This window comes from Phymastichus coffea, unplaced genomic scaffold, assembly GCF_024137745.1.
Source record: "Phymastichus coffea isolate CEN01 unplaced genomic scaffold, Cenicafe_Pcof_1.1 PCOF00146, whole genome shotgun sequence".
Lineage (NCBI taxonomy): Eukaryota > Metazoa > Arthropoda > Insecta > Hymenoptera > Eulophidae > Phymastichus > Phymastichus coffea.
Window position 1 is genome coordinate 354,447 of NW_026706957.1, and position 14,863 is coordinate 369,309.

At 35.0% G+C, this 14,863-nt stretch overlaps 5 protein-coding genes across 9 annotated transcripts; 2 read left to right on the forward strand and 3 right to left on the reverse strand.

Moving 5' to 3' along the window:
* Nucleotides 1-5: 5 nt before the first annotated feature.
* On the forward strand, nt 6-4,555 carry LOC131672229 (cytoplasmic protein NCK1). 2 transcript variants are annotated; one of them, XM_058949320.1, is made up of 4 exons: nt 6-291; nt 958-1,259; nt 1,454-2,433; nt 2,878-4,555. In XM_058949320.1, the coding sequence occupies exons 2-4, from the start codon at nt 1,241-1,243 to the stop codon at nt 3,100-3,102; spliced, it is 1,224 nt and encodes a 407-aa protein (XP_058805303.1). In that variant the 5' UTR covers nt 6-291; nt 958-1,240; the 3' UTR covers nt 3,103-4,555. The 2 variants fall into 2 exon arrangements, with proteins under 2 accessions (XP_058805303.1, XP_058805304.1); XM_058949321.1 differs by lacking the exon at nt 958-1,259.
* On the reverse strand, nt 4,417-6,686 carry LOC131672228 (arf-GAP domain and FG repeat-containing protein 1). The gene is made up of 6 exons (XM_058949319.1): nt 6,133-6,686; nt 5,381-5,928; nt 5,100-5,303; nt 4,828-5,031; nt 4,621-4,742; nt 4,417-4,555 (listed from the first exon to the last, which is right to left on the reverse strand). The coding sequence occupies exons 1-6, from the start codon at nt 6,294-6,296 to the stop codon at nt 4,502-4,504; spliced, it is 1,296 nt and encodes a 431-aa protein (XP_058805302.1). The 5' UTR covers nt 6,297-6,686; the 3' UTR covers nt 4,417-4,501.
* A 971-nt stretch (nt 6,687-7,657) lies between these two features.
* LOC131672225 (geranylgeranyl transferase type-2 subunit alpha) lies at nt 7,658-10,599 on the reverse strand. Of its 3 annotated transcripts, none has more exons than XM_058949311.1 (8): nt 10,234-10,599; nt 10,060-10,170; nt 9,876-9,994; nt 9,600-9,803; nt 9,352-9,530; nt 8,713-9,294; nt 8,173-8,631; nt 7,658-7,860 (listed from the first exon to the last, which is right to left on the reverse strand). In XM_058949311.1, exons 1-7 carry the CDS (start codon nt 10,234-10,236, stop codon nt 8,195-8,197), a joined length of 1,635 nt encoding a protein of 544 aa, XP_058805294.1. In that variant the 5' UTR covers nt 10,237-10,599; the 3' UTR covers nt 7,658-7,860; nt 8,173-8,194. The 3 variants fall into 3 exon arrangements, with proteins under 3 accessions (XP_058805294.1, XP_058805293.1, XP_058805295.1); XM_058949310.1 differs by having other exon boundaries at nt 7,667-7,860; nt 9,352-9,549; nt 9,616-9,803; XM_058949312.1 differs by having other exon boundaries at nt 7,668-7,860; nt 9,352-9,549; nt 9,616-9,803; nt 10,440-10,599.
* A 194-nt stretch (nt 10,600-10,793) lies between these two features.
* LOC131672231 (transcription factor A, mitochondrial) lies at nt 10,794-12,255 on the forward strand. 2 transcript variants are annotated; one of them, XM_058949324.1, is made up of 4 exons: nt 10,794-11,159; nt 11,288-11,627; nt 11,699-11,794; nt 11,889-12,255. In XM_058949324.1, exons 1-4 carry the CDS (start codon nt 11,089-11,091, stop codon nt 12,102-12,104), a joined length of 723 nt encoding a protein of 240 aa, XP_058805307.1. In that variant the 5' UTR covers nt 10,794-11,088; the 3' UTR covers nt 12,105-12,255. The 2 variants fall into 2 exon arrangements, with proteins under 2 accessions (XP_058805307.1, XP_058805306.1); XM_058949323.1 differs by having other exon boundaries at nt 10,815-11,159; nt 11,246-11,627.
* Nucleotides 12,141-14,162, reverse strand: LOC131672230 (uncharacterized). Its single transcript, XM_058949322.1, has 4 exons — nt 13,199-14,162; nt 12,996-13,118; nt 12,625-12,914; nt 12,141-12,544 (listed from the first exon to the last, which is right to left on the reverse strand). Exons 1-4 carry the CDS (start codon nt 13,380-13,382, stop codon nt 12,281-12,283), a joined length of 861 nt encoding a protein of 286 aa, XP_058805305.1. The 5' UTR covers nt 13,383-14,162; the 3' UTR covers nt 12,141-12,280.
* Nucleotides 14,163-14,863: the final 701 nt, after the last annotated feature.

Sequence of the window (14,863 nt, forward strand, 5' to 3'; positions counted from 1 at the left end):
CTGGGCGTGTGTCCTCGACGTTCAACGCTCGTGGGTTGTAGAGGGACACACAGCAAGCGGCATAGGCAGCGCTCAGTGAGCGAGTGAGAGAGAGAGAGAGAGAGAGAGAGCAGCCGAAAAATCAATTGACAGAAAGCGAGAGAGAGCAAGTAAGCTAAGCTTGCCCTGTAGAAAATCTTGTATAAAAAAACGACGCATTATTAACAATACGCGCTAACGAAGGCAAAGCGTGCCGCTGTACGGCACCCCCAACTCCTTACACATGAGGGAATATGTCTAGCCTAAAGATTGGTAAGTCGAATGCACCACGCAGCTGCAACTCATATATCCTCTATATATGCTTTTGCTCGTGTAATCTGCTGCTCTGCTGCTGCTGATCTCCTCGTGAGTCAGCGTTGCGGCCGTCTCGCTCTATGTTGACAGTAGTTCTTTTACAGTGTCGAAAGACTCTCCGAAGATTCGTTGATTTATTTTTGGAATATGTACGTTCTAGCGCTCGAACTGTCTGTCTGCCTCGAAACGTATACTAATTCTAACTTAGAGATTGTTTTTCCAGTGTGAAAAGTGTAATGATGTGATTGACTTTCATTTGTTGTTTCGTCTCATCTCCTCCCCCCCTCCCATCAATGTGTATATGTGTGCGTTACATCGGTACATTTATTTTATTGATTTGAATGTAAAAATACTAGTCACAGCATGCTACATTTTCCTACTGTAAAACTTTTCAAGTAGAAATGTTTTTATTGAATCTATTATTCTTTTGAAGCTTTGTCAGGTTACAACAAAAATCTCAGTGATAGCCATTACGTTTTTTATTAATCAATGCAGCAAATATCCATGTAAATTTTGTCTCTCAGAAATTATTTATTTGCACTAAAAATTTTGATAAGAGCAAGTGTAAATTAAAGAAAACTTTACACTAATCCTTGTTTTTCTTTTCTTTCTTTTATTTTTAAGTGTTGACTGGGCATTTATTTGCTGTACCCCAAACTGCAAAATTCGAGTCAAGGAAGTGGAATGTACTCGAGCACTGAAAAATAAATGATAAAGAATCTATGTATAAAGAAGATATAAGAATCTATGTGTAAAGAATGAATGCCTGCCATAATAGTACTGACTCCAGTCCTACTGATTTACCATTATTACAAAGTGATTCGTGCTGAGTAAAGGGCACAAGTAGCACTGACATAGTCATATATCTAATTAAGAATAATACTTTATCATCACATCTTTTTCGCACATGGCAGCCATGAAGCATGGTAGGTTGTATTCGCCTAAAGTATTACTAGAATTATTGTTTTCAGTTTTTAGAGTATTATTAAATTTGAGTAGAGTAAATTTTGATCATTTGTAGATGACTCTACTACTTTGACTAAAAGTGATTTCACTGAAAATGGACTGAGCAGAGGTGACTGATTGAGTTCACAATTTATCTATAATGGTTGTATTTTAGGCAAAACAAACCAAGACGACGTGTGCTACGTTGTCGCGAAGTACGACTATGAGGCACAGGGTGCACAGGAGTTGGACTTGCGTAAAAATGAAAGATACTTGCTGCTGGACGACTCGAAGCACTGGTGGAGGGTACAAAGCTCTCGCGGTCAGGCGGGCTATGTGCCGAGTAACTATGTGAAGAAAGAAAAGCCATCTCTATTTGACAGCATTAAGAAGAAGGTGAAAAAAGGCTCTGGTTCCAAAACATTACCGTCCAGTAATTCTCCCAGTCGAGTGGTCGAGTCACCTATAATGCCCAGGCGTCTGCCAGCAGACCCGAGCGAAGCTATTGGTACAGCCGTGGTCAAGTACAACTATCAAGCCCAACAGCCGGACGAGTTGTCGCTGGTCAAAGGCACGCGAATTCTTATTCTGGAGAAGAGTAACGATGGCTGGTGGAGAGGACAGAGCGGCACGCAAGCCGGATGGTTTCCATCCAACTATACTCAGGAAGAGGGTGATGCGGACGACACGCTGCACACCTACGCTATGGCCGAGAACGTGCTAGATATCGTGGTAGCACTTTACTCGTTCTCCTCGAACAACGATCAGGAATTGTCGTTCGAGAAGGGTGATAGATTGGAGATACTGGATCGCCCGCCCGCCGATCCCGAATGGTATAAGGCCAGAAACGGTCAAGGTCAGATCGGCCTCGTGCCACGGAATTACCTGCAGGAACTTAGCGAATACCTGACACAGCCTTATCGGGAGCGTGCCGGCAACAATGCCAACAGCGAAAGAGGCGGTGACTCCTTGGAGCGACGAGCCGATCATCATTCCAATTCCGCTGGCGGTGCTACCAATTCTGCCGTAGTCGAGAGGCCTCATCTCATGGGAAAACCGTGGTATTACGGCAGCATTACACGTTCCCAATGCGACACGCTACTCAATACGCACGGCCACGACGGCGACTTTTTAATTAGGGACAGCGAAACCAATGTGAGTGCACACCGACTAATGTTTCTTTTAATGATCATGCTTGTAAAAACAATTCATCACAGCCACTACTTTAGTGTGCAGTAGGAGCTTGAAAAACGTTCATTTATTTTTTATACGAATCTGCTGATCGTTCAAATGCAGTTTTTCTGGTTATATCAGTTTGCGACTGTAAAAAAGTTACACTCGAGAATGACAATGATTAATATTAGTCGAGTCACCAGATCCAAATTATTATAAGTTATCTTTCGTTTCTTTCGAGTTTAAAAACTTTTTTTTTTAATTTGTAACACGTGTTCTTGAAATGCCTATTTCTTTTTGAAGACATGATTTAATAGGGGACAGTACATAAAAAGCATCGTTGCGAGCTAATAAATTGCAAATGATGTTAATTGGATGTCAACTCAAATATTCCTTATCTCATTATTCATTTTTTGTTTCATGTAGATGGGCGATTATTCAGTTTCACTGAAAGCACCAGGACGTAATAAACACTTCAGAGTGCACGTCGAGGGTGCGCTTTACTGCATTGGCCAAAGGAAATTCCATACACTGGACCAACTGGTAGATCACTATCAGCGAGCCCCGATTTATACCAACAAGCAAGGCGAGAAGTTGTATTTGGTGCGACCGCTGCCAAAAGCTGGCAACCCTAATAGCAACGGTTGCTAGGCTCGAACCGACTAAAAACCCAACCGTGAATCTGTTTTTTAACGACTGATGATGAGCATATTGATGACAATGAGTATTCGTCCAATGCTTCGTTTATACTCGTCGCGTTTGTATCGCCTAAAAAGGACAAAAAACAAATAATGGCAAGAGCTCAAGATCGTTTCCTCGCCTTTTTATCTCAAACATTTTTTCTATACTTTATCATCGTCGATCACCGAGTCACGTTATCATCATCGCCTTTGCAAGATCGTCTCATTGTCTTCTGCGTATATTATATATATCGAGGAAATGAAGAATCATGACTAACACGACTATAGACGAATCGCCACATTTTAGTTTTTTTTATATATATATATATTTTTATTTTCGGGGATCGACTTGTTTTTATACCCTCAATTCAACACAGATCATCTTACACGATGACCCGTTGCAGTCTCATCGACGCTTCTAATCATTGTCATTGTAGCACGGCTCAACTTGTAATAGACGATCATCCAATTATGCCGTTAGCGACGAAGTTTTATATACCGGAGTGTGACACGAAACTTTTTATTAGCGACGTTATACTTTTTATTAACTTCGCTAGACAGAATGACATTTATAAGATGACGCTATACCTATGATCGTTATCTTATTCAATGAATTTCTGTTTTTTTTTTAATACACGTGTAATTTTTTTTAGCTTGTGCGAGTGTAACAGCCGAGTAAATAATTATTGTGCAAGTATGATCGACCTACTACTGTTATTAAGCTAAAACAAAGACTAAGTGTTCATTTGTGATTTTGTATTTATTAGAATATTTCTAAGTAAATAAAGTATTTAAGTGTGCACCTACGCAATCGCAAACTTTTTTTTTACGACTTTTGTATGTATTCACTGAAATCCGAATACGCAATCCGTATCATCAGTTGTAGAAACAAATACCAGTAATTTGTTCAATAAATCTTTTTTACTTTTATTCAATGAATGTCAATTATTGAGACACAAATTTTGTTTTCAAAGACTTCAACGATTTTATTAGTTTTTTTTCACCTTCTTCAAAAAGAACAGTCCTGAGACTATATGTTGTTTTTTATCAATAAAAAATTACTATAAAAAAGAATTCAAGCAAGCAGCAAGTACATTTTACAAATACAATATCAACTCTACAGTAATAGAATTAACAGTAACAATTGTTAATTTTTATTTAATATTATTTGCAAAATTAATTTTATAAATAATTAATAAAATTACATATAAATCAGAGAGATAGAAAGAGAGATTGGTGCTCCTAGAGAGTTTAAAATTAACAGCGCTAATTTTTATGTTTCGTCATATACAATAAAAATTCTCTTTCAAATCTACACGCCAATGTAGAATGTTTGTTCTTAAAATTTGATCAAAAAATAATGCAATGGATCACAAGAAAGGATTATTTGAGTTTCGCGTTACATCTCCAACACCAGAACCAACCTGTAATGATTTAGGTTAATGAATAACTTTACAAATCATTAAAATTTCATGAAATTTATACTTACAACAAAAGGATTTGCTCTGAATCCTGTTACAGTTGGTTGCCATGATTTGTTGGATAAAGGCGATAAATGACTAGATGAAATATTTTCCGCATTTTGAGGGTCGTGTCCGAACCAATTGAAGTCTAAAAAATGCAGAATAGTTATATGTTTAATTATTTTTGAATTATTAATGATCATCAATAATTTAAAAAATCAATAGTTGTTTACCATTACTGAACATCGGAATTTGCGTTTGCCTGAATGGATTAGCAGGATTACAAACGGTAGGTTCCATTTGTTGAAAATTGTTATTACTATTATTAAAATTATTATTGAGTATATTAACAGATGGCTGCCAAATATCTCCAGCAAAAGGATTTGAGATAAATGGAGAAGGCATTTGATCAAAAGCTGACCAACTTGTGTTTGGAACTGAAAATGAAGAGAAATTGAACTGGAAATTCATAAAATATAGATAAAAAAATTCTTCACAGTCTTACCATTATTAATATCTTTTAAATTCCATGGAGCTTTGGACGAAATTGGTTCATCTTTAAGACTTGCTTGTTTCATCATACAGTCCAAGTCTTTTAAGGCAGCATAACGATCTTCAGGTGGTGGGGGTGGAGTATTTGTAGTTCCATTACTATTTGCAAAAGCAAGTGTAGGTGTGATTTGACTTGTCGCTGGAGTACTGGAAACAGCTAAAGAAAAAAATGTGTTGCCAAACTGTCCTCTATTTATTAACTTGAAATAGCGACATAAAGAAAAAGTGACATACCTGTAGGTGAGTTGAAGATTGGATTATTGTCAAAGTTAGCAAATGAATGTTGCGGTGGTGCAACAAGCTGTGGTAATTTTAGTGGAATGGTGAGTGGCGAAGGAGGTGGTACCTTGCTGAAATCAGCAACAAAGTCAATAGTATTCGAGCTAACAAGTTCAGTCTCCTTTGATTTGATCGTTGACAGAGGCACAGGTGATGAAATGGACTTTGTGGGAGGAGCTTTGATAACAGTAGAATTCTTGGAGTTTGATTGCAACACAGTACTTGATTGAGCTTTTTCACTCTGTGACTTTTGATTCAACAGCTGACTGGCCATCGCAGGATCCAAATAGTATCTTTTCAATTCGTACTTTGCACTCATAAAGTCTTTCATCTTCTGCTCGTCCTTGCAACTACTATGCGCACTCGTCGTGTCCTGTGGCATCAGACCCAACCAAATCGCTCTGCAAAAGTCGTTACCGCGCTCCCTGAGAAAGTCAATTTCGTCCTGCGTGAAAGTTGCCATGGAGATTGATTTGACGCGGTGCGGCGGAGTCAGTCCTCGGCTGAAAAAGGAAGAAGCCATGGAAATTGAAAAATACAATATTTTTTTAAATCGTTCTGTTGACAAACAAGCAACGTGAGCGCGCTCTGGCAAGGCCACTTTTTCCCTCCCCATTCCTCCTCTCTCACACTCTTTTTTGTTGCCGTGAGTATAACTGATTTATAATTAGAAGCTTAAGATATGTGTTAACAAGAGTTGTACTTACAGCATGCCCGAGCAGGTAGTGCAAACAAAAGAGCCTATTGTCATGTTAACATAAGTGGGTCCGCGCTGCTGGCAGTCGAAACACTCCTTGTTACCGGACTGCGAGACCAGCTCGCGCAATGTCTTCAGATTCTTTTCGTCCTGCTTCTTCTTAGCGGATGCCATTGTATATTACGTATATACGTCTGCGTCTGGGTGCCCCGCCTGGTAGAGATGCAAATTATACGGCCTTCGCCTGGGAAAGCTCCTTCGTTCTTTTCCTTTTACTCCGTCCGCCTGTTTGACTCCGCGGCCCTGTTCTCTCTCCTTCACCTCCGCGAAAGTGGAAAGCGAGTAGCTCAAACGAACTACTATAAGCTCAGCAGCAGCGTCATGCTGCTGCTACGTCGCGGCTGGCACTGTTATGTTCCACCGCCGCAAACTTTCTGATGACGTCCGAGTACTCTCCGTCGCCTCGATCCGACTTCCTACAAATGCCTCTGGCTGGCTTTGCACACACGCGATCTCTACGCTACCTATATATGACACACGCACGCACTCACGGGCTACGTAGGCACAACTGACACTGCCGAGGCGCAACGTTCTACGGAGAGTGCGGAGTATGGCTAGTGCTGACTGCTGGTGGTGACGGCTCGGCTTAGGTTAGGTCAGACTGGACACGTATCAGCACGTAACGTTCGTTCGCTCCGAAATATGCGGTGAGAGGCCCGAAGCATGCGTAAACGGAGTCGAGAATGTATAAGGTGCATGTGTCGATTAATTCGAGCTCCACGCGCTGTGCATATCGTGCCGATTTTGCGCGATCACTGCAACGCATTGTTTGCGCTACATAATGTACGCCATAAGTTCATTTGTTGTAGTCTCGGCTCACGATAGATACTATGTTATGCGTTGCTATTCTTTTACTGGAATTTTCGTATTAAAATTTGAACTAAATTTTTTCCTCCACTTGGATAATTACCGATCTGATTTAGAGATGAACGTTGGAAATAGACTGCCACCTGGAATCGATTTCTTTTTTTCTTTCTTCTTTTTTTCACTGTGACGATCCTATCTGACGGCGTTGAGCAGCTGCTGCAACTCACTATTTAGGAAAAAATAATTTATCTCGACTAAAGTTTGATTCGGCATTGGACGAACAAATGTTCGATACGGTGTGTAGTTGATGATAACGACGAGGAAAAAACAAAACTGGCCAGCGTGTGAAGACGCGCTAATCAATCATTTTCATGGAATAACTCTTATAATTTTTAGTGGGTTGCGTAAAATTTACAGATTCACAATTTTCAAACTTTTGCATTTTCGTTTTCAAGTATAAGCGACTCGAAGACACCGACATGCCTTATCGGTTTTGCGGTTTTCCCCAAAACATTATCTTCAATTTCCGGCTGATGCTGATTACAAAACCAGGAAAATGTTAGTTATTTTTTTATTTTTCATGGACGCATGGAAACATTGCATCGACGCATGAAAATAGCACAGAAAATATAACTTCGAAAACCGCTACTAGTGGACATCTCGGAGTCATCCACCTGTTAGCGCCTCCGTTTTCCGTCGCGCCTCGTTAATTTACCTTTGTCTTTGGCCCAGTTGGAATAACTTTTCCAGTTACGACTACAGAGAGTATGTAGGCAGGTGTAGGTACCGTTGTCCGTTGAAGTGATGTCACTGATGACAGATATAGGCGCGCTCACCCGTTCGCTCGCTTTTATCCGTTGAAATTTCCAAACTGTCATGATTCACCGGTACATTAGAAATTTTTATGCAATATATTCATTTACGTACTCTTGTGATTACTCTTGTGATTCACTTTTGAGACTATAACTGTATAATTAAAACAAATCTGATTATCTTTTTACAGTGATTCTTTTGTTTCATTTAAAGGACATATTATATGTTAAAAATTGTTAGGTATATTTTTACATTGCTACTCGATAATTGCTCATCAAATAATGAAGATAATTCATAGTTAGTGAATCGCACGTGTATTTTAATATTGAAAATTTAATACGTTTGTGTATAAAATTAGTTATGTATTTACCAAAAAATTTTAGTCCTTTACATTAGACGACCACCTTAATATCTGGATAATTGTCTTTGATTTTATTAACTAGCGAGGCTAATTCGGGAATCGGATTCGATCGCAAATCCAATTTCGATAAATTATGCCGTTCTATTACACCAATAACTTCTTCAGAGTTTGTTATTTGGTTACCTGTTAGTAATAATATTTTCAAACAGTTTAAAGTTGGGAATGCTCTTAAAGAAGTTATGGTATTATTTGACAAATCAAGAGTTTCACATTCTTGTAGGGTATATAATTGATAAAGTTTACTGCCTAAATAGTTATTGGCAAGATTCACGTCACGATAAAAAGTTAGATATTGCACATGGCTTGAAAGAGTAGTTATCTCAGAAGTGGATAAATCAATACTGTAGTTGATGTCAATGTTTTCATCAATAGCAAAATGTAAACTGTAGTCAAGGATGCATTTGCTACCTATAAGCATAAAGTAAAAATAATACATTTATCTATAAATTATTCGTTTATTTCATTGAGGAACGTTTATTTAAAACTTACGTATATCTTTATAGTAATTTATCCTTAGCGGATCAAGTTCCATTAAATTTTCTAAAATCTTTATGATGTCTGCATGGTATTCTATTGGATCTATTCTTAACATTAGATAATAACTAGTTAACTTGGACCATTTATTTTTCGGTTCCATAATAGAAAGTTGTCGATAATTTTCTAGCTGCTCTTTCAATTTAGAAATATTATAATTTGTACCTATCATTTGACTTTTATAGATCCATGTATCTTCAGAGTTTGATTTTTTCATATTATAAATAGTTTCATCAAGTTTTAAAAATGCTTGATTACTATTATCAGCCAATGTCTTCTTGAATCGAGCAGTCCATACAAAAGAATAGTTCCGTCCAGTTGCGGATTTCCATTTACAGTTTATTTTCTCATTATTCAAATACAAGTATAAGTTTGAAGAAACTTGTTTGTGTGAAACTGCAATTATTTTATTTTTGGTCAAAACTGCTTGCCACAATGTGTACTGTGGTTTTGTGAAATCTAGTAACCATCTATGATAAAACCAAGCACTTGAATCATTGGGATCAGTGAAGGTAGCATTCATTACAAGGTCCAATTCTAAAATTAAGAAGTTCACTTATTACAAGCTTGAACTTAGAATATCTATATTATTACCTTCATCATGTTTTTCTGATTTGATTGGCAAGTCATGAACGTTACTAGGATATAATTTTTGTAGTAATTTACTTCTATAATACCACGAAGAATAATTTGAAAAATTATTTAAAATCTTCGTTGTTGTAAATTCTAACTCTTCCAAGTCTGAAATTTTTGCTTTATTGACAATAAAACGTCTGTAATCCCAACAGTGGACTACAACAGTTAGCTACTGTAATAAATTTTTTTTAATAAAATTTACATACATGTAAAGTAACTTACAATTTCTTTCATCGAGATTAAGGCATTTATTACACAGTTCCAACTCTTTTCTCCAGTTTGGATCAGATATCTGTTCATTTACCCATGTGCGATGATGCCAAATACAATATGATTTTGGATTTTCTCGTAAACACAATTCAGTTAGCGTTAATTCTTGTTCAAATTTTTGCAGATGTTCTTCATTAGTCCTGAAAAAATGAAAGAGGACTATCAAGAATCATTTTCTAATCTAAAAAGTGAATTATTGATTTATTGTTTACCAGTTATTATAAAAAAATATTTCTCTTCTAACATTCCATAAAGTATAAATATCCGGATTGCGAACCAAGATTTTTTCAGTTACTAATAGTAATTCATCATTCCATTCTTGATTTTTTCTCTAAAAATATAAAATATTGTGTTGTCGTAATATCAATTATTCTATACAAAAAGTGTCATAATAACCTTTTGAACAACAAGTTGCATTCCTCTTTTGAATTCCGATAACTTTTTCTGTCTTTCAAGTTGTTTAATTTTCTCTTGCTCTTCAGTAGTACGAACTTTCACTCTTCCATGCTATATTAAAATACAATGTAGTTATATATTTTGATACTCGCAATGCAATATTTCATTACTCACCATGATGAAATAAAATTATTTGTAAGCCTTTTTTATGTTGTTTTTAACACAACTAACAATATGTATTCAAAATAAATGTAGTTATCAAATATCTACACTACAACTTCTATCATGAAAAACTGCTTTTATTTTGGTAATGGAAACATTGAAAAATAACAAAGAAAATAACGTTAATAATAAATAAATGCAAGGGTGATGAAACGTACTCTTAACGCAATATTTACTACAGGCGTAAGTAATCAGCCTATAAACACAGTTTCTTGATTGACCAATGAACATCTTTCCAGCTGAGTCAGGGTAGCTTCATATGACGCTTTTACCAATAGCAACGCATCTTTTTTTTTAAATTATTCATTTTTTCGTAAAACGAATGCTTCTAATTAATAATTGTATACTTTTTCGATGATACACTCGTATTATATATTTTTATAAAAACCATATTCTTTCATTTATGTAATACTTTTTTTAAATTCATAAGTTGGAGTCCCGGACAAAAATAAAAATTCAACGTATAGACATTGCAGAGTGCAGACGACTATCGCAATGAAACAACACAATACACTATGTAACTATAACCTGAGTTCGTTTGTCTGAGTTTTGCTCATAGCTACGAAAATAAAGCGTACGTTAGTACTTATGTACACAATAGTCCCTTGCATATATCGTCAAGGGTAAGCATTGCGTGAAGAAAAAGCGGCTACACTATTGGTTAAAACTAACCTAAACTATAGACGAATAACCTTCGTTGAGGTGCCATCGACGTGCTGTTTATTGTTTAGAACTCGAAGTACAATTCAAATAAATGTTGTGAATATTGATAATTGAAGCTGTAATTGCTTAAAATCAGAATAAATCATGACTGTTCTCAGACTTTTTAATTTTCGTTCATTCAATGCTTCAAATTGCAGAAATCTATTGACCTCAAAGTAAGTACTATAAAATATTAATAAGTGAAAAAATCAAATAATAAATAAAATAAAATATTAACTAATTTTTTTGTTAATTTTTCCAGGCATGCTTTAAATAATGGTGAAGAGCAACATGCAGCTTACAGTGTCCTCAAAGGAAAATTTTTAGAAAAAATTGGCGTACCTTTGCCTCCAAAAAAGCCTTTAAATCCATATATAAAGTTTGTAAAAGAACTCAGGCCCAAAGTAGTTCAAAATCAGCCAGATTTGAAAGCAACAGATATTGTTAAAGTCATGGCTGAAGAATGGCGTAATTGTGATCCAGAATTAAAAAAATCTTATCAAAAGAAATTTTTATTGGAAATGCAAGATTACTTGGCAGCACTTGAAAAGTACAACAACTCCATTTCTAAAGAACAAAGAGATTTAATTGATGCTGCAAAAGTAAAACAAAAGAAACACCTTGAGCAGACCAAGATTTTAGCAGTAATTTAAATACTTTATATTTTGTTGTAACTTACTTGATTTTAATTAAATATTTTTCAAATGAATTGTAGAAACAGGAAGAATTAGGAAAACCGAAGAAACCATTTTCACCATTTTTAGGATATTTAGAGGAGAAAAAAGCTTACTGGAAAGATGGAAATTATCAAGTAAGTAATTTTTTAATCTGTCTTGTTTATTTTATTTAATTATTTGTACAAATGTATAAAGTAACATGGATCTGAATTGCAAATACATCTTTAGGCTTTTCTCAAAGAAATGAGTCAGGAATGGAAAAACATGTCAGATGATTTGAAGCAAAAATATGTTATGAAAACTAAAGCTCAGATGGATAAGTATAAAGAAGAAATTATGAAGTGGGAAGAAAGAATGATCAGGGAAGGACATTTAGATGTAGTAAGAAGTAAAAACATTTTAGGAAAAAAATCTAAAAAGACACCTAAAGTTGTTGAACAATAATTATAGATAACAATATACTTTTTATGACAGATCATGCCACAGACTGCTTTTTATATATTTTTAATTACTATAGATAATAAAATAAATATTTCCAATAATATAAACTGTATGTACAAAAATTTTTTATAAGTAATTTTCAATTTGAACAACACATATTGAATCCTTTCACTTAAGCATTAGAAAAAGTTCAAACTGTTTGACTTGTTCCAAAAAAGTGATATTAACCAATTAATTAATGTAAAACTTGTAATATATAATGCAAATCCTTGAGAAAATGTACTTATAAGTGTTAAAACTTTTTTAAAAGTATGTACAATTTCAGGTTTTATATTGCACAAAATCAAAGCAGCTACAAGCATGCTACTTCCTTTAGATTCATCAACTTTATACTGAAAAAGTAATCTTGTTAAAGCTAATACAAGATATGGTACAATCAGACTCTGTAAAGTAAAATATAATATGTATTATAATATGTAAATGTTATAATAAAATTTGAAAATTTTTGAGCAAGAAAAAATACCTTATATACAGAAAAATGCACATTGGCTAGGAGTAAGACATTCATAAATGCTGCTAAGAAAATACTACACAATGGACTATAGAGTAAAGTAAATATAAACAAATTTTTGGATTTATTTGCTTTTAAATTTTCTTGACTATTTATTGAATTAGAGATGATACTGTCATGTGTTTCTTTACTAATTTTTGGCAAATGGGATGTTGAATAATCTGAAGAATAAAAGTCATCTGATTTCGAAAACTTTACATCTGAATCATCTAGTTCATAATCATTAATGTCGAAACTTTTGTCTACAAGAATGAAAAGAAGCGTTTATTGTTTGATACAAGATTGTATAATTTAGATTTACAAACTAACTCAAAGTGGCCTACCTTGCTCCAAAAAGTTTAAGCGTTTTTCCTCAAGTATAGAGCTGCTTTCAGATGTCAAGATTTTGGAGCTAACTGAATTGTCAACTTTTGGTAAGGAATATATGACATCATTATTCGAATTTTCTAAAAAATAATTAATATAAATTACAATAATAACAAATCGAAGAGGTTACGAAATGTATGCGTTGTTGAATAATATTTACCTCCAATGTTTTTTTCCGTATATCTTCCGGTAATTCTCTTCAGACGATTTTCTGAATTTTCCAATATTCGCCTTCTCCTGGCTTCTCTTCTTACCTGATCTGTAGCTAAATCAGCCATCGTAAAAGACAATTCTTTATCTACAGAATAAATACATTTGATTTTACAGTGTAAACGTGAAGTCATGAGGTTGGCAGGTAACCATTTTCTTCTTCATCAACGAATCACGACACTCTATCTTTCTCATTGGTCGACTCATAATATCAGCGTAATTCTATTTAACGTCGATAGGTAGCAGCACTACATATTTTCCTGGGCATATTTTCCCGGTGTTGAAATTAAATTGAGAATCTTCAATACGTTTGTGATACTTTTCGTGTTTTATCGAAGATTTGCTTGAATATACAGTGCTAAAATTATAAAAATTAAACGTAAAATTTTAATTGTCGAGTTAGTATAACAAAATACTGCTGTGCCAAGTGTCAACATTACATTAAATAATATTTATTCAAATTAACGCTCGAGTTAAACATCTAGTGCTTCACAAGTTATTGTTTTTTAAACATATGCAGCATTAGGTTGGTAGGTTAAGTACTGCAGGTGTGGGTGTGTGTGTGTGCGTGCGAGACAAAAACGTGGACAAAGACGAAGGGTCACATGGGCTCTTTGTCGTTTTCGTTCTGCTTTCTTCTTCGATAATCGTAAACAATCGGTCGTGCGTGAACGACGTTCTTCGGAGCAATCCGATTCATGGAAAAATCAACGGATGACTTGAGTTTGGAAATTTCAAGACATAAGTAATTTTGTGAAAAGGGTTATAACGCCCAGAAACGATTCCTGTGCTGAAGAATTTATTAACAGTGTGCAACAAGCGTGAAGTCGTCAATTTCGCTGAACTGATAAAAAAGAAACATGAGAAAAAATGTGATAAATCATTCGATTGCTTTGAATAGAAAATGAACTTTTTATCTAAAATCGCACTAGATAAAATTGTTTTTATTTCACCGTTTGCGAATTGAATTGAATTTTGGCACCTTCACATCAACGGGTGAGTATATCAATATGTAATAAGTAAGAAACTATTCATACCACATTTTCTTAACAGGATACCCACACCTACTATCTACGCATCCGATTTCATTATTGTAATTTAATTTAAGAAAATGGAGTTTTTGTTGACTCTCAAATGCTTCATTTTAAAAAATGTAGAAAAATAGGAATTCAGCTCCGCAAACAAATTTTCATCGTACACAATATACAATATTTTCTCAGAAATTTTAGCTGTACAGACCTAAAAGCTCGTAACGAGGTCAAAACAAAAATAAAAGCTTATTTTAGATCTAGATTTTTTTAAGCAAGGTACTTTTCCACTTAGGTTGACATTGTTTTCCCGGTTATTTTTACGACTTAAAAAAAGCAAAATTTCCTTTCTCTCAAAGAGGAATATTCGAAGACGAGGAAAATATCTTCATTAATTTGCATAAAAATATAGGATAACACATTGAGTAAGCACATTTCGATGTGGTTCAAAAACAAAAATGAAAACAAGAAAAATTTACCCGAGAACGCGCGGACGTAACGTAAGCAGATCGAAATTACGAGGGTGGAATAGACAAATAGCGCGCGTGCGAGTTAGAGAGAGAGAGAGAGAGATGTAACTAACGGAA

Coding starts and splice junctions, on each gene's coding strand:
- LOC131672230 (XM_058949322.1), bottom strand. CDS start 13,382: ATGACTTCACGTTTACACTGTAAAATCAAATGTATTTATTCTGTAGAT. Junction 12,915..12,995: donor CTTAAACTTTTTGGAGCAAG/GTAGGCCACTTT, acceptor TCATTCTTGTAG/ACAAAAGTTTCGACATTAAT. Junction 12,545..12,624: donor TGCATTTTTCTGTATATAAG/GTATTTTTTCTT, acceptor TTTACTTTACAG/AGTCTGATTGTACCATATCT.
- LOC131672229 (XM_058949320.1), top strand. Junction 2,434..2,877: donor TTAGGGACAGCGAAACCAAT/GTGAGTGCACAC, acceptor TGTTTCATGTAG/ATGGGCGATTATTCAGTTTC.
- LOC131672228 (XM_058949319.1), bottom strand. CDS start 6,296: ATGGCATCCGCTAAGAAGAAGCAGGACGAAAAGAATCTGAAGACATTG. Junction 4,743..4,827: donor AATTCCGATGTTCAGTAATG/GTAAACAACTAT, acceptor TGCATTTTTTAG/ACTTCAATTGGTTCGGACAC. Junction 4,556..4,620: donor TCAGAGCAAATCCTTTTGTT/GTAAGTATAAAT, acceptor AAATCATTACAG/GTTGGTTCTGGTGTTGGAGA.
- LOC131672225 (XM_058949310.1), bottom strand. Junction 9,550..9,615: donor TAATCTCGATGAAAGAAATT/GTAAGTTACTTT, acceptor TAACTGTTGTAG/TCCACTGTTGGGATTACAGA. Junction 8,632..8,712: donor AAATTACTATAAAGATATAC/GTAAGTTTTAAA, acceptor TTATGCTTATAG/GTAGCAAATGCATCCTTGAC.
- LOC131672231 (XM_058949323.1), top strand. CDS start 11,089: ATGACTGTTCTCAGACTTTTTAATTTTCGTTCATTCAATGCTTCAAAT. Junction 11,628..11,698: donor AGCAGACCAAGATTTTAGCA/GTAATTTAAATA, acceptor AATGAATTGTAG/AAACAGGAAGAATTAGGAAA. Junction 11,795..11,888: donor GGAAAGATGGAAATTATCAA/GTAAGTAATTTT, acceptor ATACATCTTTAG/GCTTTTCTCAAAGAAATGAG.